General features: G+C 40.6%; 1 protein-coding gene across 39 annotated transcripts in view; it reads right to left on the bottom strand.

The window, feature by feature from the left end:
- Nucleotides 1–1,259: 1,259 nt before the first annotated feature.
- Nucleotides 1,260–27,016, bottom strand: part of MAGI1 (membrane associated guanylate kinase, WW and PDZ domain containing 1) — a 678,789-nt gene continuing 653,032 nt past the window's right edge. For 15 of the 39 annotated variants that reach the window (XM_054550292.2, XM_024244058.3, XM_054550293.2 and 12 more), the window contains 7 exons: nt 25,891–26,184; nt 22,384–22,587; nt 11,192–11,285; nt 11,001–11,061; nt 9,797–9,940; nt 7,591–7,729; nt 1,260–3,524 (listed from right to left, as the gene is read on the bottom strand). In XM_054550292.2, the coding sequence (XP_054406267.2) occupies nt 2,770–3,524; nt 7,591–7,729; nt 9,797–9,940; nt 11,001–11,061; nt 11,192–11,285; nt 22,384–22,587; nt 25,891–26,184 (1,691 nt within the window). In that variant the 3' untranslated portion in view covers nt 1,260–2,769. 39 annotated transcript variants of the gene reach the window in all.

Here is a 27,016-nt window from a genome sequence, read left to right as displayed (position 1 = left end):
TTAGGGTGTTGAGTCCTCCCCCCCAACATTCTTTCAGGCATCAACTGTGTAACGGAGGGAGACAAATTCCTAAATCTTTTGATTTCATCATACAAAATACTCATCCATCATCTCTCATCAAGACATTTACATTAAGTGGGGGGGAGGGCGGAGGGGTCGGCAGGATTAAGGAAAGTAGGCTCACAAGAATCAGTTTCCAATTTAAGGTTACAGTAGTTCAAAGAAAACTATATCTTTCTGCTTAATGCATAGTCCCTGTACAGTACAATATTTCCAAACAAATCTGATGTGCGGCATTCAGGTGAAACTGCCACACCAAAAAATCCACGGATTGAGACAAGCCCAAGTGGGTAGCACATAGATTTTAAATTGTCAAATATCATCTTACAACAACAAGGACACCAAGATGTTGACTTCAGGATATATTCCCAAAATCCACCTTGATTTCATTTATTTAAAACTCTGGATCACAATTGAGAGCATCAGTCATTTAACATCACAGATTTTGTTAGAACCAGTGAGAAGAATCCTAGCAGTGGAGCCCTGGGAATAAAATCTCCAAGTCAGCTCTTAGGAACTTGATGAAAAAGAACGTCATTATTCAGTTGTACTCTTCCTCAGCCTTACTACAGCTCAATGTATGCTTTGTATGGAAAACTTTAATAATAAAAATAGCATTCACAGACTTTTCCCTCCTTTTTAGCTACAGAATGTATATTGTGTCTGTTCCAGGAAAGGAACTTGTTTTATAAATGTCCACACAACTATAGCTACTCATTCTCATGTTATGTATAAACCCATAAGTCAAATAAAGCTATGAACAATGTAATATTTATATATGCATAGTGTTTTATAAAAAGATTGGCCCACATACTGCTTTTCATCAATACAGAAAGAGCATTAAGTCCATAGCACACTGCAAGAAATAAATGAGTGAAGAACAGAGAATGCAAACAAGTGCTTAATAATTCACAAGCAGGCTCACCATGGAGGAAATGATGATATTCAAACCAACTAAAGCTTTAGAGAATTACTTATATAGTCTCCCATTTTAAAACAACTTTACATACCTGATTTAGTTTACATTAAAATATATCCCCATGAATCAATTTGTTCCATATTCAGAAATATAAACACATATCACATTCCTCACAGCTAAATTTTGTCATAAATTCTCTTTTATACAAGAAAAAAAGGCAACAGTTGTTTTCTTTTTTTTCCCAACAGGCTCTATTAATTACAATTTTTAGCTCTGTACACGCAATGATTGGCTGGTTTTCTTTTTTTTTTTTCTTTTTCCTTTTTTTTTCTTACAGTACCATGGGAACAACAGTGATTGACTTGCAAAGTTTTCTGTCTGTATGGAAAATGCAAAACAGTACTACAGAAATACACAATGCACTGTAAGCAGCGGTTTGCTGTAGTGGTCCAACAGGTACAAGCAAACATTTTGGCTCAGCTAGGCAGTAATCCACTTAAACCACATCCCGGGGCTACGGCCGACCCAACCACAGCTCCTGTGGGATCAAAAAGAATGGGTCTGTTTAAAAATAAAAATTGTTATGTTTGTGCTGCTGTCCAAAGGACTCAAAGGACAGAGTCATGAGGCAGAAGTTTCCCAACCAGATCCAGAACCACTGGGACCACTTCCTTCCTTTCCCTTCTTCCAACCTAGAGACTTGGACTATGGTTTCAAAGTGAAATTGGCATTTCTAACAATGAATACCCCACAGCCTTCACTTCTTTAAATATCAACAGAGAGGTTCCTTCCACCAAGGCTCACTGCCTCCCCCCCAGTTTGGCAAAGGGCAACCATGGGCTTCTACTAAAAGGGAGGGGGGCATGCTTTCCAAATTGGGGATCTTACGTCTTCCTCACACCAGGCACACTGTCCCCCATTCCATCTACTATTCAGCCTCCAATCAGACAAGACAACACGAAAGATGCTTGTTGTCTGTTCCTTGTAGTAATTGAGCAAAGCTGTGATGGCATTGCCTTCAATGAGATTTTATCAGATGTTGGAGATGATCACGAACCTGACTGTCTGTGCTTGGGCTGTATTTGGGAAAAGGTGGCTGACATTTTTGTCTCTGTGCCTTCCTGGGCCAGGGAGAGTACAAACTGTTTTCTGAACCAACTATAACTCACAATATAAAACTTCTTTGTGCTGCGCAGTTTAGCTATAAATATCCTTCATTTGCAATAGTAGTCTTGTCATACAGTTTGCTTACTTTCGGGATCATCAGCAAACCTAATCCACCCCAAAGAGTCCTCAGCTTTTACAAATAAAACTTTGCCTTTTTACTCTTTGCTTTTAAGAAAAACTTCCGACTACAGTATAGCACTACATCACTACATGACGGTCTATATCAAATTAATTAAACTTAATAAATTCCCTTACTTAGAGAAAATGATTAACAGCCCCATTTAACCAGGAGAGAAAAAAGATTGCCCAAAAACGGGAACAATTCTTGACGATTCTACAGGTTACGTAGAAACAAAATTTATATCCCTTTGGGCCAGCATTTGGCAAATAATTTCCAAAAAAGTATGCATTTAAAAATACTTTCTTTAATATGATACATCAGGCACAATACTTTTCATATATATTTTTTCTTAAAAGATTTCAAATGCATAAAATGTTTGTTGTTATTCATAGGATCATCAGGTGTCAGATGCTTCATTAGGTAAGAAACTAAATAATTTCAGGTTTGTGACTTTCCTCTTAGAACCTTTGACACGGTAAAGGTTGGAATGTGACTCAGCGTCTCAGATACTGAGGTCGGTGCTACATTCTTTGTAAGGTCGCCTTCTCTGCTCCGGGGGATGTCTGGAACTTCTGCCGGCATCCTGTTTCAGATTCGCCTCTTCCCTTTCTCGGTGGCTGGCTCTGTCCTCTCTGTTCCTTTTGTCCAGGGACCGCTCTCTCCTGCGCTCGGGGGAGCGCGCCCGCCTCCGGTCGGTGGACTTGGCCCTGCGCTCGGGCGAGCCCCCTCTCCTGCGCTCGGGGGACCGCCTCTGCTCCAGGAGTCTCTCCAGAGACCGTCTCCGCCGGCTGGGGGAGCCGTCTCTCCTGCGGGTGGGTGACCGCTCTCGCCTCCGCTCCGGAGAGACGTCTCGTCTCTTCTCGTGCTTCTCCCTCCTCTCCAAAGTGTTGTCGGCGCTGCGGGTGCCCTCCCTCCGCTTCTCTGGGGACCGCCTCTTGGGGCCGTTGGCGGCTGCCGCGCGCTCGGCCTGCGCGTCCCTCCGTCCCTCCGGCGCCCGGTCCTTGGGTCGGCATGCCCCGCTGTCGGGTTTCCTCGAAGTCCCATTCCAGGTGTGGTGTTCATTGGGTTGTCTGCTATACTCTCTGCTGCCTTTCGGATCCCTTGCGTGTGCCCGCTTTTCCCCATGTGGTGATGATTTGTGAAGATCGGGTGGGTAACTGGACTCCAATGACGGATGCTGCCGGCGGTCGGGCCCGGCCCTCACTTCCGGAACACCTTGTGGACCGGTGGGGGGGCCGTGGCGGTCGCTGCTGGGGTCTGCCAGGAAAATAAACGAGAGCAACAGTTGGGTACGAAGGTCCCTCGGCTCCTGTCCCCGTTCCCACCCACACTCGAGACCTCATTAGTCACAACAAGCAAACAACTGTTAAAGCAGTCAGACTGAAAGCCAACTGAATCTGGTTAATTTAAGGATAACTGCAGGTAGTTAGGGTTAAAAACTAGTACTTGTGGCTTTCAGCGTCTGGCTGACTGAATGTTCTCCATACCCGAGACATAAATCATTAAAGAACTGACAAAAAGCAGTCATGATTTGAGTCTTTAAAGGCACAATCCAAATAGTCTGTCTAGAGGCATCAAAATTTCCTCTCTGTAGCTATCCCTTGTTCTTCCTTTCCCACCCCCCAACCCTTTTCCCCTGCGCCCACCCCTCTCCCACCCCCAAGAAAATATTCTTTGCTTTAAAGAATACCTGTTTTGATTTACTTAAAAATAATTTAGGGTATTGATGTGAAGAAGGGGCACCTGGGAAGCTTTCTGGAGCAGGGCAGGAATCATCTAATCTTATCTGGGTGGTGATTAAATGGGCATATACAGAAGTGAAAAATCTACCGCACTGTATACGCAGGATTTATGCATTTTGCCATAAGCAGAAGTATACTTCTATTAAAAAAAAAAATCCAGGGTAGCAGGCAAAGGGGATTACAGAGGCAACATGCTGGCCAGATGTTGATGACTGGCAAATGGGATATGTACGCAAGGGCCCACTAAACTGTTCTATCTGTATTATTCAACTACTTTCTCTACTTTTGCATACATTAAAAAATAAAGAACTGTTTTTAAAAGGTGTTTTCTGATAGATAAAAGGGAGGGGAAGAGAAGCTGCTAGGTACACATTTGAGATTGGATGGGGGTCAGATAAAATTTTCGGTTTAGAGGCACTTTTTCTTTATGATATGGGAGGCAGTCATAATGACATCTAAGAGTTTGGAGTCACTGGGCTGCTTCCTGTAACATCAAGGTTTCTACACGTTTAAAAGCAGGGCAGCCCATAATGGCCCCTATTTATCATTATTCAATATTTGAAATGACAGTGCAAATGTTTCAGGCAGTGTCCTGAATTGAGGAGAGCTCTTTTCAAAGCTGGGATGCTTTTTTGCAACTAAACCCAACAAGTCATCCACATGACACCATTCCAAGCAAAGCACCTGAAACAAGGCACTGCAGTCTGGAGGGCAGACTTGTATGACAGTCAGAGACTAAGGGGTCACTGGGGCTCTTTAAGGATCTTTCATGAGCCAACAAGGTCAATATTTAGCAATTAACCTGTTTCATGACAACTTCCCAAAACCTAGAGTGGGTTTTTAACAAAAAGCAAGTGAAAAGCCAAAAGCAGGGGTCAGCCAACTTTCTCTAAAGGGCAATAATAAATAATCTGGGTGTTTTGGGCCACACCATCTCTGTTACAGCTATTCAGCTCTGCCACTGTGGTATAAAAACACAGGCCACACAAAAGTAATGGGTGTGGCTATGTGTCAATAAAACTTCACTTACAAAAACAGGCTATGGACAGGATTGGGCCCATGGACTGTAGTTTGCAAAGAGATACCTGACCAAGCAGGAAATCTCATCTTCCCATCTAGCAAAGCCCTATGATACAGGACTCCATGATACAAGGTTCATTCTTTCTACATACTGGGTTGGCTACGAGAATGAACAAAAAACAGGTTCGTAACAAAGGTCATTTGAAGATTTGGATACAGGAAGGTACTTGGATCACCAGTGGATTCTTATGCCTACTTTTAAGACAAGGGAAGGCAACACTTCAACAGGGTCAGCGTTGTACTTACAATTCAAAGAACGCAGGGTGCTCAGAATGAATTGCCAAACATATCAAAACAGAGCTAAGCAGAAGCAATGAGGAAATTAGGCCACAGCACAGAAACACCTAGTATTGATTGAGCTACAAACCGTAGTTTGATTATGGCCCATAAGGTAGAAGCAAGCCTCCCCGAGCTTTTCATTTCTCATACATGCAGCGATATTAGGAGGTATCATCGCTGTGGAAGGGAGGGCCCAGCACCAAGAACAGTCAGAGAGAAAGAGAAAGAGAGAAAGAGAAAAAGTTGAACATTTAGATTCCCTATAACACAGAGGAAAGAAAAAAAAAATCTACATTTGTTAACATAGGGCAAAGAGAGTTTATTTGTCCAGTCAGACAGTCTAAGGCAACACTCAAATAAGGCTGCAGAGACCGCAATCGGAACAGTGACATTTTTAGACAGCCATAAGGTGACTCGAGAACCCAGACAATGAATGCATCCTTTTTTGTTTTGTTTTGTTTTTTTTCAAACAACTGGAACAATGACAGGCTGGCATAGGAGAGCATTAACAATAAACAACAAAAGAACAAAATCCCTTCCCACCCCCACCAAAGACCGCGGCAGTTAAATTAAGTACAAAAAACTCATTACAAAAATAGCCTCACAGAGAAGCAGGTTCCAATCAAGTCAGAAAAATATTGGAACTTAACATATTATAACCCATTTCTGACTCTAATCAATGGAATTAGAGAGATTTAGTCCAAGTGACGCATGGAGACATTACAGTAGCACAACCCTGGCAGGTTCAACCCTTCTTGGAAAACCATATATTTAAATGATCTTTATTTTTAGCCCAAAGAACATTTGTTAGTGTTGGATTTTCATCCTCAGTGCAACAGACATAGGTTTTGAGAAGGTACACAGGTTACTGACGATGACTCTCAAATGAAATATCACATCCAACAGAAGCATAGGGAAGACAGAAAAGGGAGACAATGTTACACAGTTTCAGTGGTATCAATACACCTAATGGTCAGAAGTTTAGTACAGTGCACAGCCACGGCATCTTAATGTTGTCAAAATACTTCCCCTGTGGTTGGCCATGTCTATAGGGGCCTTGTCTAATACCCACCCTCCCTCTGTACCTCGGACCCCTCGTATTTTGCACCTGTACAAATGTCCAACACCTGGGAAGGCTGGCCCTCCAAGGAGCTATCCTTCTCCTTGAGCTGCATCTGAATTAAACATCTCATCAAGTCCAAAATGCAACTGAGAATTGTGCAGAATGACTTTCAGAAAAGAGGGTGATAATAGATAAATCCCTAATAAAGGGGACCAACGTATCTGGGGACCATTCAATCACAGTTTCTATAGAAACTTTTGTAGACCTTTGGTTGGGAAAAAAAGCCCTACATCTAGGGCATAGCTTCTTTTTTTTTTTTTTTTTTTTTTAATTTTAAACACAAATCTCAAATAAATAGGACATAATTATTATAATATACAATATTTTGCCATCAGAACACTAAGCTATGTAAAGATCATTGCTGTCTACTCAAATCAATTCTAAAGATATGACAAAGGAACTCTGTGTATAACCTGGCTTTCCTCATAGGAAAGGTATAGTCACATGTTTCCCTCATGATGAGCACTGGGAATTTATTTCATCCTTTATCATTTAACAACATTATGGCTAATATATTAACAGTTTTTGTTTGTTTGTTTGATAGTAGTGGGCTCAGATGGTCTGAATTGGGGTAAAAGACCAGTTGGGGGATGGAGAAGTGTTGTATACAGAGCATAAAGGAGGTGAGCAAAGCCCCCAAATCTCTCAAAATTTCATGCCTCTTAAATAAAGACACCAAGTAACCAAAAAGGAAAAAATAATTGTGCCTCAACATATCACTCAGGAAACCTGCTTTCCTGCTTCTTAAAAGGAGTATATAGTCATTTTGTGCTAACAATTGGATCTGAGGAACAGTTTGGCACAGTTCAAACAAACATTCCTTCGCTCTTGGTCGGACTAGACAAAATGTTCTCTCTGATTATCAGAAAGGGGGCTATAAAGATCTTGTCTTAGGCCATGCCCCAGTCCACGTAAGCAAGCAAAAGGATGAAATGTGTAGAGATTTCAGAACAAGCGAGGCAAATAATCACATGGTGCGAGAGGCTGGTAAGACACTGGTGAATAGGGGAAACAAAAAAGACTTTCCTGCTGCCGTTCTGGAGACAAATTCATGGAGTCATGCCAGGGAAGGAAGGAATGTTTTCATAGTTTGACCCACCATATTCTGGTACTGAGCCGTCTCCCCGCTTCAGAAACAGACGAACTCTGCGGCCACCATTCTTAATCAGTTCTATAGCTCGAGAATGCTTCATGTTTTTGGTGGTCTCACCATTGATCTCTAAAATTTCATCACCAATCTGCCAGAGCAAAAGAAAACTAAGTGAGATTTAAAATTCATGTATGGATTCACCAAATGTTTATTAAGCACGTGGCAGAACATCTATTGCTTTGGACGTGGCAGTGACAAAAACAAACAGAAATCCCTGCCCTCATGGAGATTACATTCTAAAGAGGGAAAGACAATTAAGAAAATTAGAAAACTACATATATGCCAAATTACATGACAAAGGGGGGGGAAAAAGCAATAAGGGCATGTTAATGGTTGGGGTAGGCAGCTTTTAAGAAGGCTCCCATGATTTCTGCCTCCTTGCATTCACAACTTGTGTAATCTCCCCCTGCCTTTGAATGTGAGCTACATCAAGTGACTTGCTTCTAATAAACAGAATATGGCAAACATGATATCAGTTCAAAGATTAGGTCATAAAACGATTTTGTCATCTGTCTTACTTGCCCTCTTTTCTTCTCTCACTTGTTTGCCCTGATGCATGTTATGAGCTGTCCTCTGGAGTCCCATGATAATGAAATGAGGGACTGCCCTATAAGGCACTGAATCCTGGTAACAACCATGTGAGTGAGCTTAAAAAGCAAACCCTTCCCCTGGTGAGACTTCAGATGAGACCATAATCCTGACTGATACATTGAATGCAGCATTCACTTTGTGTCAGCCACTATTCTAGACACTGGAAATAAAAGAATAAATAAGACTATGCAGATCCCCACTCAAATAGAGCTTATATTCTAAAAAGAAGGGGAATAGCACTGGCTTTCAAGTCTACAGTCTTTAATTTGAATCCTATCATTTGGTAACTGATTTGCTCCCAGTACTTTAATTTCCTGGAGTCTACTTTCTCACTTATAGAAGAGGCTGATAATACCACTCACACCTACCAAGCTGCTGGCATCAAATCAGGTAATACATGTAAACCTGTCATGTAAACTATACAGCATTATACAAAGTAGTATAATAATATTTCATTTGATCAGAAACTTTTTTAAGTGATTAAAAGGCAAGGGAAAATAAATTCCTTATATCTGAAATTCAAACAAAAGAAATATATACCACCATGTATCTTCCCTTGAATATATACATGCAAAAGAAAAGGATATGAGAGAAACTGGTATACTGTTTGGCCCTGAACACTGTATTTTTACTACATTTTTCACTGTTTAATTTTCTTAAACACATTCATGCTCTACCTTCTCAATTTTAAATGTTAAAAAATTCACTCTGAAGAAACTTAAACATCAAGATTGTGGCTTAAGTGCAAGTGTTACGATCCTCACCCTTAATCAATTTTTCCCCTTTTCTGCTCAGGCCCATCTGCATTCACTTTTTTCCTTTCCTGGCCTGACTGTCTTGATTTCTTTTAATTTGTTGTAAATGGCTCTCCATGGGCAATTCCCAATCTATGTGACCTATCTATGAGTAGATGATTTATGTTTTCTTAATCATCTAATCTGCCCAGGAGGACAGCACATTCATCTACAGTAACAGATATTAGTGAAACAGAGCAGAGTGGACTTTTGGCATTTATGTATTAAAAATTTGTAGCTCTTACTACAGAGCAACTCTGAATATTCATGCCACAGAGCCCTGGCTCTTTGCTAAGACAGAGAGTAGACTTGCTCTCTCTGAGCCTAAGGTAAGACCACTGGTAACCAGCTAGAGGATAAGTAGACCTCACTGCCCAGAATCTACAGGGCCATATGGCTTTCCTGCTTTCTAAGCATCCCAGGGTACCCCAGAATTCCTGTCAAGTGATGTGCCTGCCCCATGACATTAAGCACAAAAACTATAGAAATGGGCTCTGAAAAATATCTACTTTAATATATTTAAAAGTAATTTAAATCCTTTATTCCCTGTATCAACCCCAAAGAGTTGTAAGTGTTCACCTAACTTTAGCAGCTATAATTAATTGTGCTTTAAGGAGAAATATTTGGTAGGGTAGGAGTCATGCATTTAAGAGATCATGAAAGCTATAGAAAATATAATTCTTACGAACATGAACATTCTAACCATATATGACAAGAATTCACTGCAGATGGTTTATCCGCACCTACCCCAGACTCCTCTCTCCACTTACCCTCATCTTTCCACACCTCTCTGCAGGACCATCCTCTGCTAAGCGCAGAACATAGAGGTCCATGTTATACTCTCGGCCTCCTCGAAGGCTAAAGCCAAATCCCTTGGCTCCTCTTTCCAGTTCCACAGTGTAAAAATCTTGCTCCTATTTAAAGAAATTAAATGCAATCATTCTAGGAGAACTAATATCCATAGGACTCTTCCTAAACATTCTTGGCAAAAAGGCACAATCTCTATCCCCCTCTTGGTGACTCTTGTTTATTAATAATCTTGATTCATCCTCATTAATCTCAGAAGTCACAGATCCAGAATTTGAAAACAATTATGAGCATGTCTATATGCATGTTTGTATTTAATATAACATATGCGGATTAAAATTTAATCAGTGAGGCTGTGATTTGCATTTGGGGAAGGACAATTCCTAATTACATGATACCAGCCACCTGGCTCCTAGATGCCCAGCCTCCCTGACCTGTGTCCAATAAATGCTGGCTGCGCCCATCATGAGGATACCAACAAAACCTCTCCAAATCCTGATCAAGGAAAATTATGAAGGGACAACCGAAAGCCCCCAGGCAACCAATAAAGAAAGAACCCAGCTGGGCACTTGTAATACCAGCTACTCAGGAAGCTGAGACAGGAGGATTTCTTGAGCCCAGGAGTTTCGGTCCAGCCTGGGCAGCATAGTGAGACCCCTGTCTCTTAATTTAAAAAAAAAATAAATAAATAAAAAGGAATCTGTTTAATTTTGCATCACCCAAAGTTCCTCAAATTTGTTTCACCTGCTATTATTTTCACACTCTCCCTCGCCATCCTGAGGACAGGCATTTTGCTCTATGGATCTCACCTTAAATTCCCAAGCCTGAAAAAGACCTTATCAAAAAGACATTTTCTTGGCAGAAGCATGTTTATGAATACTATGAGTAGATATCGGTTGCTTTGCTTTCTCTAACTGCCGATCCTTGTGACAATTACTGCTTTTCATTTTTTTTCCCTTAGAAAAGGCTATCTAGGAATATTTTAAGGTAGTAAAATAAAATGTTATTTCCTAGACAATCAAATGTAAGTATATATCTGGTAAATCACCTCACAAAAGGTTATTTCTTTTAAATTAAAGGTGCTTCAAAAAATATCCCATAAAAGTAGCTTGAGAAAGTTGGAAGGAAATGTGCAAAGTATAGAGAAAAAAGAGACATGGTGCTCACCTGTGTTGCCTGGGGGGCTTTGAACTCAAACTGGGATTCCTGCTTTGGTTTGGTGGTATTCCTGCCAAAGCGAAAGAAATAAATCTAAGAGCAACCCATTAGCAAACTGAGAAAGAATCAAGGACATATATTGTCATGCTGGGAGTTACTTTTTTTCCCCTTTAACAAAGGAAACCAAAGCCACGTCTGACCTTGTCTCCTGGGTCCCTTGCTGAGAAGGGGTGTGTGTGGTGGTGATGGTGGCGATCTTCTCTGCATTGGTCAGCAAGGTGGCATTCGAGGACTCTGCAAAGAGGGACAGAGCATAAAGAAATGAAGGCCCCAGAGAAGACATCCTCCAGCCAGGAGGCGCGCAGAAGCCCTGTATCTGAATAACAAGTGTGACTTCTCTGTCCCCATTTCAAGCAGTCTGACTTGAATTTCTAGACAATTAGGAGTTTAATAAACCATTTTAAGATCTTCTCTGATGTGGGTCATGTATGTCTCCATGACCCTCCTCCCAAACAGACACCTCCACAAATAAAACAGAGTTTGCCAAAGAAAACACTGCTCTAAAATTCTAGCCAAGGTAGGTGTTTCTCACTCCTCCCCTGCCACTGAAAAAAGGCAGTCCCATCAAAGTGCTGCACCACAGCAGAATTCTCTTCCAGAACTTTAAAGTCTGATAATAAATGTCTCTGCCAATGTTTCCTGCAATTTATCAGCAATATTTAGTGAGTCGGCTTGATTTCCTCAACTGAATATTAAAATCAGAAGTGTACTAACATCTTTTTAAACACACACATAATATCCACTTTCTTTCCCACTGCTTTTAATAAAGCACAACTGAAAATATGGAACTCTTGACAGATCTTGTTTGGTATCACTCATGAAAAGTCAATTTTAAAATCTGCATTAGTCAGAGCCAGAGTTTGTAAATATAAGTTATACAAATCATGAAGCCACCCCATGAAATGAATTATATCCCTATATAAGTTGACCTTCTTCTCCACTAATCACATTCACAAGCAATTTCATTATCTCCAGAAGTTTGGAGATTTTGAATCCAAAAACACTTTTAAGTGCAACTACAGACTGCACTTAAGGACTGCACGTATTAAAATATAATCATTTCTATAGTAATAGCTATATGTCCTTTACTAATAATTTCTTCATTAAGACCAAGGCAAGTGGCAACCAACTATGAGCAAGTTGTATTTTTAATATTTAATTGTAGGTTGACTGAAACTTGTCATACATTTTCTAATAAAGAAAATGCTAAATGTGGTGTTAGGTTCCATTATAAGATTCACCTGTGCATGCCCATTTAATTCAGGGCACCATTAAATCTAGAAGTTACCAGGAGACCTATGGCTTATAGTAGGCACTTTCGTGTTTACCGAATACATGTATCTTCCCATCACATTTAACTATTATATGGGAAAATATGTTAACTATTCCAAACTGAGATACCTAGAATATATATCTTTCCACTGGAGTCCTGGAACAAAAGACATCCCACAAATCCCAACTACCTGTGGTCTATCTTCCATTTACATTTCCCAAGGATCTTACTCAGCTTTGGTCTGGCTTCCTGTTATTTTATTTTCATGACACATAGTGGTTAAAAGCATGGGCTTGAGATTCAGACCTGGGATCAAAGCACCTTTTTTTTCTACTCACTAGCTGTGTGCCTTATTTTTCTCATCTGTTAAAGTGGGGTGATGACAATAATTCCCCTCTCATGGATAAAAGTATATGCAATGTTTAAGCTCTGTGCCTGCCATACAATAAGCACTCAATACACATTTATTACAGCTACTACTTTTTATTACTATGAGACCTTGTGTAAGTTATTTAAGCTCTCTGCAAAATGAGAAAGTCGAAATATGATTTCAACAGTTAATATACTGCAGCCATAAAAGCCCATTATTTTTATAGCTAAGGCACAAGAGTAAGAAGAAAATAACTAAATCAAGTGAATTGTTACGTGAATCCCATTCATGTTTTGGGACAATGTTTCCCAAAATCCGTTTTACCAATCATTTCCTATGCACTCCTCTGAGTCTTTACTACACCAATATGCCTGTGACCGTCCAAGCTGGGGAGGTGGTGTTTCTCAGGCTTACTGGGAGACAGTTTAGCACAATGGTGACTAGGTCAGATTCTGGAGTCAGACTGTCTTATCTGACTTTGCATTCTACGCTCTTCAATTTCCTGGATGGGACTTAAGCGAAGTTACTTAAATTCTCAGTGCCTCAGTTTTCTCGTGTGCACACTGAGAGTAAGAGAATTATCTAAGGAAACTGGGGCAAAGATGATCCAAGAAGATTGTTTGGAATAGTGTCTGGCACACAAAAACTGCTCAGAAGTGATTAGCATATTTTTGGTACCATGTATTTATTATTGTCATCACAATGTTAAAAGCATATTGTTGGTATATTTTAATGACTGCTATTATAACAGCAAATTATTTTCAGAGCTTTTGGAGGAAAACTAGCTCCTTCATATGACTCCCATTTGAGGGCAGTTAACCAGCAGAACCAAGGTGATGAATCAGTGATATTTTATAAAGTACGCTCACTGTGTCACTAAACAGGACAAACAAGCTGTATAGCCCATCGCTGTGACTCTCCAGAACTTTCATAAACACATGTATTGGTCTTTTAGCAAACTTCATATTGCTCATTGCAATTAATTTTATGGAGACTCTCAGAAATCACCAGGTTGTTCAGGCCATGGGGAAATCACAATCAGGATACTAAAAAGAATGTCTCCTTTTAATCAAAGTGATTATAATGATTGAATTGTACAGAGGTTCCTCTTTACAGTTCTTGTTGTTGGTGGTAGCCAGAGTCTTCTAAGCAGATCAGATTCCATTCTCAAACTATTTTTATTTTTCTGCTGCTTTCATGATTTGATGAGATAATCACCCAATACACAGAATTCCTTTATTATTTTTATTCCTATCCTTTATTTGCTATTTTTTTCCTCATCTGTATGTCTGTGAAACTCTTTTTTGGGTTGAAGCTTAATTTTAAGCATGGTAAAATTAACATTTAGCATGCAAATGTCGATTTGACCTTGCTGAATTTTCCTCATTTGTTGTTTATCTTAATCTATGAACCACCACCATTTAATGATCATTTAAATGTGCCAAGCACTGTGCTAAGTCCATTACCATATATTTCATTTGACTCTCACCACTCAATAAAATAGGTGCAATTATGGCCCCAGTTTACAAATGAAGACACCGGGGTGTAGAAAATGTAGGTAATATGTCTAAGATCACTCAGGCAGCAGGTGGAGATACTGGGAATTAAACCCAGGACCTGTCTGACAGTGAACTTTTAGTTTTTGGTTTACATAGGAATTATGTGTTGGTATTGAGGAAATCATATCTAATTGGAACATTCCTTTCAAATAAGAATTTTATTTTACTGTATAAATACTACCAACTTCACCAATCAGAGATGAATTAAAATGTAAAACACCCTGCTTTGATAGCTAGATTTTATAAGCCATCCTCAGAGCAGCACCAAAATAATTTTAGGTATACCCTAGATTTCCAGGATGTTTTTACACTATCAGTAAAGTTATACTTGTTTTAATGAACTTTTAATTCTCCATTTGGAATTAAACCAGGATTGTATTTGCTGAAATGCTTTCTAGCGCTTTAAAATATAAAGATGAGCCCATTATAAAAAAGAGCTTTATCCCAAAGCAAAATTGGCCACTTACGGTGGAAAAAATATAAAAGAAGGGCCTGAAACAAGAGTATTAGTCTCCCTGCCCTCCAGCAACAGTATTAGAAAGAGGTGTCAATGTATTTGACTTTTAAAACTGCAAGGCACATGGACAGATTAGGTACTTTATGACAAATTCCAGAAAGTACCCAACATCCTTTATTAAACAGTGTTTATACCTACTTTAGCTCTCCCAGAGGAGTGAAAATGGAGATTACTACACTTTCAATAGCAGTCATGTATCAAGAGAAGCAAATCCTAGCTCTCACAGCCCTGTCCAGGGACTATTCCAAATCTCCGCACTTACTCTTCCGACAGCAGCTTCCATCTTGGGTTTCAACCTATCTATCTGTGACAAGCAATTACAATTCTAACCTTGTTCCCATATTAATATCCTCAGCCTCCCCTTATGGAATCCACATTGAAAGCCAAGCAAATCAACAAATGATACAATTATTCCTGTTATAAATATTTTACTGGATAAACATGTATGTAATAAATATCTAAGGGCGGCACGGGAAAATTTGAATCCCATAAATATTTGAAAACTTTTGGGAGACTTTTTACTATTCTAATGCCTTTGCCAAGGAAACAGCTATCTATATGTTGCCAAGCTCTACCTCCTACATAAGCAAATACTTTGAATCAGAGTGATCTGAAGTGCAAATTTAGGACCATTATTCAAATAAAGCATTTTTAAGCTTCTAAAGATTTTCATTATATTGAACTGGATTCAATCTGATGGTTCCATGTTACCTCGCTCAGAGAGCTTCTATCCTTGTCTGATTAAAGTCTCTCTCCCACTCCACGAGGCATCTCCATACAATGCAAATGTTGTTTGACTTCATAGATTTCAAGTTCAGATTCAGTAAGTTCAGCTATTCTCTGGGCCCTTCTGTGCTGCCATTGTGTATTTATTCATTCATCCCTTGCCCATATCTCACAGGAGAGAAGGTTCTGCCCTCCCCCATTGTCTACCCTGGTCCCAAAGACAATCAAAGCAGTGAAGGTAAGGACTCCCCCAACCTTGGCCTGACCAAGGCTGTGAAAACACTCCTGCAAGACCTTCTAACATACAATAATGCCAAGGAAAGAGGAATCACGTTTTGGAGGTTTTGTTGGAAAAGTCAGAGAAAAATGTGGGAAGCAGAGTGAGGGAAACTAAAGACTGAGATAAGTGAAACTGGAGAAAGAATAAGGCTACTGATGACAAGAATAAAGTAGATAGCATGAACTAGACATGGAAATGGACTCAGAGTAGACTCAAGCACTGCACAAAGGACAGAGCATCTTTTCAAAGGGCCTCCTGGGGTTTCGAGAACAGTGTCCCAGATGTGATGGATTCTTTTTTTTTTTTTTTTCTGGAGACACAGTCTCACTGTCTCCCAGCCTGGAGTGCAGTGGTATGATCTTGACTCACAGCAACCTCCGCCTCCTGGTTTCAAGCAATTCTTGTGCCTCAGCCTCCCAAGTAGCTGGGACTACAGGCACGCGCCACCATGCCTGGCTAATTTTTTGCATTTTAGTAGAGACAGGGTTTCGCCATGTTGCCTGGGCTGGTCTTGAACTCCTGAGCTCAGGTATTCTGCCCACCTTGGCCGCCCAACGTGCTGGGATTACAGGCGTGAGCTACCATGCCTGGCCCCAGACGTGATGGATTTCTAAGAGCTTAGAAACCACTCTGAGTTAAGACCTTCAGTCTCCTTGTAGATATCATGAAACAAATGGTCTTTGGGCCACTTGATGAAGTAAATATTAGAGTAAAAGATCTGAAAGAGACCTGAGGCATAGGCACCTCCATTTTACCTTGGAATCAACTATGTCCAACACACTTTCACAGAAAGGAAGTGGATCCAGTGTGATTATCTCTTCACTGAACTGTAATGCTCACTCTTTGTCTTCTAGGGGTTTGCAAAATCCTCCTGGATCTCTCACATCTTTTCAGAAATCTAACTCCCCTGCTTCAAGTCTAATTTCCAAAATGCTGTTTCTCAGACCCACTTAAAATATGAGCATCACCATGAACCTGGGAGGCAGAGCTTGCAGTGAGCCGAGATCATGCCACTGCACTCTAGCCTGGGTGACACAGCGAGACTCCATCTCAAAAAAAAAAAAAAAATGAGCATCACATATTCACCCTTTGCCAGACTTGATTCCCTTTACCTGGCTTCTGGCACTTACAAAGTAACTAGAGAAGAGGCTTATTATCGTATCAACCAAATTCCTGAAACATCTTGGATGAAATCACATGCTCAGCAGAACATGTATTGCCTTAAAAAATATCAATCCTCAACTATGTTGTACCAGTTTTATGTTTACTTGTTTCTAACCAAGGTAGCACAAGATGTCTATGTGAATTTTATATTTCCTACGTATTTGAATTTTAAAATTGCCTTTATAATGCCAACTGTTATTGGATAATCCACCTTGCATGATAATTTTTGGTGTTCAGGCTTGAAAGTTTTTTTTCCAGGGTATTTTATTTTGTTTGTTCTGAGACATGGTCTCAGTCTGTCATCCAGGCTGGAGTGCAGTGGCACGATCAGGGCTCACTGAAGCTCGACCTCAACCTCTGGGCTCCAGCCATCCTCCCGCCAGCACCTCCTGCCCGCTGCCCCAAATAGTTGGACTACGGGTGCAAGCCACCTCTCCTAGCTAATTGTTTTGAATTTTTAGTAGAGACGACGTCTCGCTATGTTGCCCAGGCTGGTCTGGAACTCCTGAGCTCAAGTGATCCTCCTGCCTCAGTCTCCACAAGTGCTGGGATTACAGGCGTGTGCCACTGCACCCTGCTGTGTATTTTATTAAATGAAGTCAACATCTACTATCTACACTGCAGAATATGTCGCTTCTGAGTATTTATGTCTTTACTGACTTCAAACTCTTTTTCTAAGCTCTTCACTCGGGGAGTACTTTCTTTCCTTCTTTTGGATGTTCTCATTCCCACAATAAGATTGACCAATTATAAACCCAGCAAGTCAATCCCTGGGTACTGTTCTTTCGGGTTAGTCTGTTTGATATCTTTCCATGACATGTTGATAAATGGGTCTAAATCCATACACAAAGTATACCTCAGAGATATCACGGGTTCAGTTCCAGATCATGGCAATAAAAAAGTAGGTATTCCAGTAAAGTGAGTCATGCAAATTCTTTGGTTTCCTAGTGCATATAAAATTTATGTTTACACTATACTATAGTCTATTAAGTGTGCAATAGCATTATGTTTAAAAAAACTACATACCTTAATTTTAAAATACTTTATTGCTAAATAATGATCACCTGAGCCTTCAGTGAGTTGTAATCTTTTTTTGCTGATGGAGGGTCTTGCCTTGATGTTGATGCCTGCTGACTGATCAGGGTGGTGGTTGCTGAAGGTTGGGTGGCTGTGGCAACCTCTTAAAATAAGACAACAATGAAGTTTGCTCTTCCTTTAATGAAAGATTTCTCTGCAGCATGTGGCTGTTTGATAGCATTTTACCCTAAGTAGAACTTTTGTTAAATTGGAGTCAATCCTCTCAGACTCTGCCACTGCTTTATTAACTAAGTTGGTTTAACAATCAAAACCCTCTGTTGTCATTTCAACAAAGTTCGCAACATCTTTACCAGTAGATTCCATCTCAAGAAACCATTTTCTTTGTTCATCCATAAGAAGCAACTCTTCGTCTGTTCAAGTTTTATCATGAGATTACGGCAATTAAGTCACATCTTCAGGCTCCACTTCCAATTCTACTTCTCTTGCTATTTCCACCACAAAGAAACTTCTGCAGTTTCTTCCTCCACTGAAGTCTCGAACCCCCTCAAAATCATCCATGAAAGTTGGAATCAACCTCTTCTAAAATCTTGTTAATGTCAACATTTTAACCTCCTCCCATGAATCACAAATGTTCTTAGTGGCATCTAGAAGGGTGAATTTTTTCCAGAAGATTTTCCAAATCTTTCCAAATGGATTTTCCAAATCCATTAGAGCCATCACTATCTATGGCAGGTATAGCCTTACAAAATACATTTCTTAAATAGTAAGACTTAAAAGTCAAAATGACTTCTTGATCCACGAGCTGCAGAATGGATGCTGTGTTAGCAGGCATGAGAACAACATTCATTTCCTTGTACATTTCCATTAGAACTCTTGGGTGACCAGGTGTATTGTCCATGAGCAGTAATATTTGAAAGAAATTTTTTCCCCCTAAGCAGTAGGTCTCAACAGTGGGCTTAAAATACTCAATAAACCACAGTACAACAGATGTGCTGTCATCCAGGCTTTGTTGTTCCATTTCTAGAGCGCAGGCAGAGGACATTTAGCATCATTCTGAAAGGTTCTAGGATTTTCAGAATAGCCAAATGAGCACTGGCTTCAGCGTAAGGTCATCAGCTGCATTAGCCCCTAACAATAGAGTTAGCCAGTCCTTTGAAGCTTTGAAACTAGGCATTGATGTCTCCTCTCTAGGTAGGAAAGTCTTAAATGACATCTTCTTTCAATAGAAGACTGTTTTGTCTACACTGAAAATCTGTCATTTTGTGTAGCCACCTTCATCCACGATCTTAATAATTAAATCCTCTGGAAAACTTGCTGCAGCTTTTATATTTGCACTTGCTGCTTCCCCTTATACTTTTATGTTACGGAGATGGTTTATTTCTTTAAATCTCATGAACCAACCTCTGCTAGCTTCAAACTATCTTCTCTAGCTTTCTCCCCTCTCTCAGCCTTTACTGAATTGAGGAGTTAGGAACTTGCTCTGGATTGGACTCTGGCATAAGGGAATGTTGTGGCTGGTTTGATTTTCTATCCAGACCACTCACACTTTCTCCATATCAGCAATAAGGCTGTTTCACTTTCTTAAAATCCATGTGTTCTCTGGAGTGGCGCTTTTAATTTCCTTTAAGAAATTTTCCTCTGCATTCACAACTTGGATAAATGTTTAGCGTGAGGGATCTAGCTTTTGGCCTATCTCAGCTTTTGACATGCCTTCCCTCACTATGCTTAATCATTTTTAGCTTTTGATTTAAAGTGAGAGATGTGTGACTCTTCCTTTCATATGAAGAGTTAGAGGCCCTTGTAAGGTTATTTATTGTCCTAATTTCAATATTGCTTTATCTTGGAAAAGGGAGGCCTGAGGAAAGGAACAGAGATGGGGAATGGCCAGTCAGTGGAGCAGTCAGAACACATATGACATTTATTAATTGCTTGTCATCTTATGTGGGTACGATTTGTGGCACACCCAAACAATTACAACAGTAACATCAAAGATCACTGATCACAGGTCATCACAGCAGATATAATAATAATTAATACTAATAAAGCTTGAAATATTGTGAGAATTACCAATATGTGACACAAAGGCACAAAGTGAGCACCTGCTGTTGGAAAAATGACACTGACAGACTTGCTCGAAGCAGGGTGGCCACAAACCTTCAATTTGTACAAAATGAAGTACCTGCAAACCTCAATAAAATGAAGTGCAATGAAAGGAGGGATGTCTGGACTGCATTTGGCTCTCTCAATCACTTCTCACTATATTTTCTGGCTTACTTCATCCTTCCCATTAGGAACCTATGTTCTATCATCTTGTGACCACTTTCCTAAATTGTAATAGCTTTCCAGAGTGGTGAATTGGTGGAATGAACTCCAGACCAGTTGGTAACTGACTAACCATGCATTTGAAGGAGGGTGAAGTAGACCGTCATTCAAGAGGCCAGTGTTTTCCTCCACATTTAGTGTGGGATATTTTTGGTGCAGAGAAAGTTCTCTGTTCTTGGAATCAACAATTTTAAATTTTTACTGTTTGGTTTTGCATTTACCTTTTCCATAAGGCACCAGCTATACCTTTCAAATCTTGAACTATAAAGTTCACTTTCTAGCAGTTAGTATATAAAAATACTCATTTGGTAAATAACTTTCAGATGAAACCTCTAATTTTCTTATTTTATAGATACATGGCATAGAGTTTTTATCACACTATCTTTATAAACCAGATTTTTTCTTGAGAAATACTCACTGACTTTTAGAATATATATTTTATAACATGTATAGCAAGACTGAAAAAAGACATTTAAACATTTTGGGACAAGTGTCACTTTCCTCCCAAGAGCAAAGTCAGCTTAGAATAAAGTGAATATTCAGGAACTAATTCTCTAAAGGATCTATACTTCCTGACCTTAGTGTATCAGCTTAAATTTTTTTTTTTTTTTTTTTTTTTGAGATGAGTCTCGCCCTGTTGCCCAGGCTGGAGTGCAGTGGCGCGATCTCGGCTCACTGCAACCTCCGCCTCCCAGGCTCAAGCGATTCTTCTGCCTCAGCCTCCCAAGTAGCTGGGACTACAGGCTTGTGCCACCACGCTAGGCTAATTTTTATATTTCTAGTAGAGACGGGGTTTCACCATGTTGGCCAGGCTGGTCTCAAACTCCTGACCTCAGGTGATCCACCCGCTTTGGCCTGCCAAAGTGCTGGGATTACAGGCGTGAGACACCGCATTCAGCCTCAACTTAATTTTTATTAAACATGAATAATACGATGAGTATTGGTATTTTGTGCTGGGTAACTTTTTATTGTGAGGGCTGTTCTGTGTTCTGTAGGATGTTTTGAAGCATGTCTGACCTCACTAGATGCTACTCACACCCACTGCAGACAATGCCAATGTTCCCTGGGGGGCAGAATCACCACTTATATAAAAGAACCAAAGATCTGAATTTAACTAATCACACAAACAAATAAGGATAGGCCTAGTTTAATGCAGATACAATTTATCAAAAATATAGAGATTTCATTCTTTCTTCATTCACATCCAAAAATTAGGGACAAATCCAGTAGACACAAACTCTTAGATTCTCCCATTAAATAAAAAACTTTGATATATTCACTTATTCTAAAAAACCATAGTACCGGCTCTGAATTGCCACCATGCAGGTTTTGTCATGTCACCATATCATACAGTTCATATTATACATATCAGAGGATCTGTACCACCTGTATTAAAACTATTTTATAGTGTTTAAGACAAGGACATAAAAAGCTAAATAAGTTGAGGAAAGGGTGAAGATTTTTCTGAAACTTTTTTTTTTTTTTTTTTTTTTGAGATGGAGTCTCGCTCTGTCGCCCAGGCTGGAGTGCAGTGGTGCGATTTCAGCTCACTGCAAGCTCCGCCTCCCAGGTTCACGCCATCCTCCTGCCTCAGCCTCCCGAGTAGCTGGGACTACAGGCGCCCGCCACCACGCCCGGCTAATTTTTGTATTTTTAGTAGAGACGGGGTTTCACCGTGTTAGCCAGGATGGTCTCAATCTCCTGACCTCATGATCCGCCTGCCTCGGCCTCCCAAAGTGCTAGGATTACAGGCGTGAGCCACCACACCCGGCCTGAAACTTTTATATTTGCAGCAACAGAGGGTCACAGGGCTAGAGGATTAATTACATAAGAGGGTGAGGTATGGGTTAGTAACAATGGCTCACGTTTACCTGATGGGTATATTTAGTTAGGGATGAATAAAGCTGCCACTAAATTAATACTATTCAGTTACATGAACACTAATGAAAGAGAGCGAGAGAGAAAAGGAAAAGACAGAGACAGACAGAGAGCAAGAGAGAGTGAGACAGAGAGACAGAGAGAGAGAGGGAGAGAGGGAGAGAGAGAGAGAGAGAGAGAGAGAGAGATAATAGGTATACTTTACCATCCCCAGGAATGATGCGGAGGGTAACTGTGTTTCCCGCTTCCTTGATAAGGTTCACAATGTCTGAATGGGATTTGTTGGTGATGGAACATCCATTTACTGCCAAGATCCGGTCTCCTACTTTCAGCTTGCCACAGCGGTCAGCAGGGCTCCCCTCAATAATCCGACCTATTTTGTGAGGCATAGCCACACATGCATTGCCTGCTTTGATATTGAGTTTTAATTTTTTTAAAGTTACATGGGAATATAGCAAAGGGAAGAGAAAAAGGGTTGAAAAGGGAAAGAGAAGGTTAAGTGTTAATTAATTAAAGCATTAAGCAAATGTTATTAAAGGAGAGCTCTGCACCGATGCTCAAAACATTGGCAATACCAGGGTGTCTGTATAAGGAGCTACTGCCCTGAAACTAGAATTCATTGCTGCCATCCTTTCCAGATTCAAACTTAGGGGAACCCCCAGCTTTCCTCCTTAAACCAATTATAAAATTTGGGATAGTTGGCAACTTCAAAGATTTTTAAGAGCCCCAAAATGACTGGCTGTTGGCTTATTTTGGGACTGCAAATGTGAAACCCAAGGCTGGGATGGATGCTTTTACTCATTCTGTGTTCATGTCACTTCATTTTTGCCAGCTGTTGTTTAAGCTTCTGCCAATGTTTTGTTCTTTCTCCGTTTAGAAAAATAATCACTGGGCATCTGGTGAGGCATAAGAGTCTGCTAGCACCAAAAATTCAATCTGAAAACACCTAATGAACAAACACTAAGACTTTCTGCCTTCTCTCCAGAATGATGAAAGCTTTAGAAAAAGGGTGTAATTATAAGAGATGAGCCAAGAAAGCACCCAACCTTGAAGCTTATTTTTCCTTTTAGGACCTTTGCTCAAGCAGCTAGTCTTATGTGCTTTCAGAGTGTGGCCCGACTGGTTCATTAGCTCTGAAATCATCCTCCTGCCTCACAAAAATCCCCTCAAAGGACTATGAAAATCTAGTACCTATTCGGGCTGAGGACATTGATCCAAAGCTAGGTTCAAATCATTCCTCACCCTTTTTCCTTTAATCATCTCCTTTCTCATCATCAGTTACTGCACATCCACAATTTCAAAGACTGAGAAAAGTGCATTTGGAGAGAAAGGTTTATCATGCACTTTGAGGCACTGCATGTCATTGCTAACTTCTAGAGAGAGGTGGCTGGCTTCGAGGCCTGACATAGGATTTCTAGTTAATCTAGTTAATCATGTATTGAGTTTCAAAGTTCTTATGCATATGCACCTACTTTGAGAATTTATCTTTCTGGGGACTATGAAGGTAGTTATGCAGTTGAGTTACCTTTTGGAAAGGGTGACAAATAACATGAGGGACATTACAACAAACTGAGTAGGCTCTTCTGTCATAATTTGGACCTTAAGGGTAAAGTGTGTGGGAAAATGCGCTTTAATTCCTTTGAATTTCAGCAGATTTGCCTGAGTTTGTATCATAGAATGGAACATCAAGGTAAGATAATTTTTAAAAGTTAACGGTCTATTAGAACACAATAGGTAGGTGTGCTGGAATGCTCCCATACTCAAATTCAAGGTCTTGACTAAGTTTAGTTGATCTCCAAGGACAATTGGTATAACAAAGGTATCGAACAGCAGGTCTGAGGAAAGCTCAGCAAAGCTCAGAAGTGTCATGCAAGGTATTAGGGAAAGTTTAATTTGTTCGTTGTAAGAGCCAAAGGAAAACAATCAAAGACCAAATTGTGAGTGTGAATACAATATTCATTATATAACACATAACCTGCCACTTGACATATTTGCTATTTCTTTCTAGAAGGTGAAACTGACAATTGTGAAATAGTTAGGAACATCACAGGATGCATGGAGACAGTCAAATTGTAGATCTGAAGAAAATAATTTGGGATTTCTTTCTCCCCTCTTCCTTCTCTTTATTTTTATATTAAGCAGGAAAGTCTCTGAAATTAATTTTAAAACAAAACCAAAAAACCTTGCTTTGATATCAGGTCATCCATCCATGACATGCTATGATGACTTTATTAATGTAGCTCAAAAAGCACTGTTAGTAATGGACATTTGTTACTGCAGCCACACATGCATAGACCTGGCTGAGTCACTGTCCCCTGTTAAACATAAAACTTACAGGGAGACAGCTCTAGCAGGAAGCAACACACCAAGATTAAATGGAGGCCAAGTGAGTTCTACTGGATGAGAATGCTAAAGGGTTGTAGCACCTTGCTGATCCTAGCCAGTTTCCATGTGGATAAGTCATTCAGGGATAGAGCTGAGGTACATGAAAAGCCTGCACAGCCTGCACAGCCCTTCCTCTTCTCCCACTGTATTCCATAGTAAGTAACAAATGTGCTCGGGAGATAACAAATGACTTTTTACCCAATCAGGAAGGTGGATCATTTTTGGAGTGTACATCTATAATCAATCCATTGCAATGGGAAACAGATTCATATATCGCTAGTTTCTGCAATCATGTGGGTTTCTATTGGTCTTTGCTAGTGTACCCAGCAGAGAGTGAACCCTCTGAGAAAGTGACAACTGTGTTTCTCCATACTTTGCTGAAACCCTTAATGGCTGGATGAGACAGGAAAATCAAATGACTCTTAACTCAGATTTTAACCAGACTTTAAATCAATCAACAGTAAAAATATTATTTAAAATTAAAAAAAAATTCCTATGGGGATACAGTAGAGAAAGAACACAGATGAGGCAGACTAGCATCTCATGTAGTATTTTTACTCCTTACACCTCTATTTTTCCTAGAGCATTTTTACAGCCGTATGCTCCTTGTAAAAACTCTTAAGACATTCTTAAGACCATTCTGAGGCCCTTGCAATTAGTGCTATCCTATTCAAGACCTTTCAAAAGCCTTGCTTTGGTAAAAACTGTAGACCCTGTATGCTGTCCAGGGGTTGCTATTCAAATTTCTTTTCTTTTTTTTTTTTTTCAGACGGAGTCTCGCTGTGTTACCCAGGCTGGAATGCAGTGGCACGATCTCGGCTCAGTGCAACCTCCACCTCCCAGGTTCAAGCGATTCTCTTGCCTCAGTTTCCCAGGTAGCTGGGATTACAGGCATGCACCACCACGCCCAGCTACTTTTTGTATTTTCAGTAGAGACGGGGTTTCACGATGTTGGCCAGGTTGGTCTCAAACTCCTGACATCAAGTGATCCACCCTCCTTGGCCTCCCAAAGTGCTGGGATTACAGGCGTGAGCAACAGCGCCCGGCTGCTATTCAAATTTCACGCAAATCTGATGTATGCTTTAAGTTGTGTATGCGTGATCACATTCTCAGGGTGGAAGTCGAAAGGGTTGAACAAATATTCCCAACCTTCAAAAGGGAAAAAGCTACCAAATCAACTCCATCCCCAATTAAGTCTTTAATTACCCAGAGCAAGAAGCCATAAAGCATTTCTGCACGTGAGGTCTGGGTCAGCTTTCACTCTCAAGAGAACAAAAACTCCCAGGCGTGGTGGGAAACCCTGGGCAATTTCACGTTCAGCACTCACCAAAGGTCGTGCCTGCTTCGGGCCTGCTCACCGAGGACACGATGACGAAGCCGAAGCCCTCGTTCTCCCCGCGCCTGATCTCCACGTCGTAGGGCTGCACCACGGTGCTGACCACACCGCTACCCCCGCCGCCGCCACTGCCGATGCCGCTGGTGCTGCCGCTGCCCGAGCTCACCGTGTTCAGCGAGTTCTGGCTGCCCTGCGGGGTGCGCTTCTCTTCCGTCAGCGAGGCTGGCTGGTTGCTACTGTGATGAGAGGAGGCTGGCGAGGGCACCTCGTTCTCGGTTTTGGGCACTGTAACAGAGAGATGCACGCGTAGATCACCGTGTCCTGCAGTCCCCCAATCCTGCTGCCCCTCCCTCCTTCCTGCAACTCCTGCAAGAAATCAAAACATGAACCGAGGGGAGGAGAGGGCACCTGGTTTCACCAAACCTGGATATACGGATTGAAAGCAGCTTCTCTTGACAAATATTAACAATTCAGTATCTACCAACATTGATCCCACCTAACGCCAAATAGGACTCCCAAATAGCGTTTGTTGTTTATAGCATGCTATATGTCGACATCCACACTCAGAATCAAGTTTGCAGCAAGATCAGCCTGCTGTGAAATACTTCCCCACTGTACAAAGGGAAGGGCCTAAGCGTAGGTGAGGGCTACACCCGCAAAGACCGCCGTCTTGGCTTCATACATACAACCTTGGATGCACGTTCATATTGTCATTACTTTCCAGTCACATTTCCACTCAGCTTTTTCCATCAGGCAACAAACAGTAAGGTGACGGTAACATTGAGGCTACCTGCCCTATGTGGGGTTCATGACAACTCCTGTGAGACATACACATGCTTCTCTTCTTAGCTTCCAGGTGTCAACATCGACTCTAATCACAGAACTGGATACACTGGCCTCCTTCTGAATTTAGTCACCATTCTAGTGTTACTGTCAGACGGCAAGGTAAAGCACTCCTAAACAACCAACACAGTAGGTGGAAGCAACTATGCCAAAAACAAAATGTGTGTTGTGTCCAAGTTTTGGATCAGACTATATTTATTTCTAAAAGCTTCTCTTTTCATAGATTGTTCTAATTTTTGAAAAATAAGCATAACAAATTTTTAAACCATTTCTA

The sequence above is a fragment of the Pongo abelii genome, chromosome 2 (genome assembly GCF_028885655.2).
Source record: "Pongo abelii isolate AG06213 chromosome 2, NHGRI_mPonAbe1-v2.0_pri, whole genome shotgun sequence".
Classification (NCBI taxonomy): domain Eukaryota; kingdom Metazoa; phylum Chordata; class Mammalia; order Primates; family Hominidae; genus Pongo; species Pongo abelii.
Note: the sequence above shows the minus strand (reverse complement) of the source record. Positions and strands in the feature narration are given on the sequence as shown.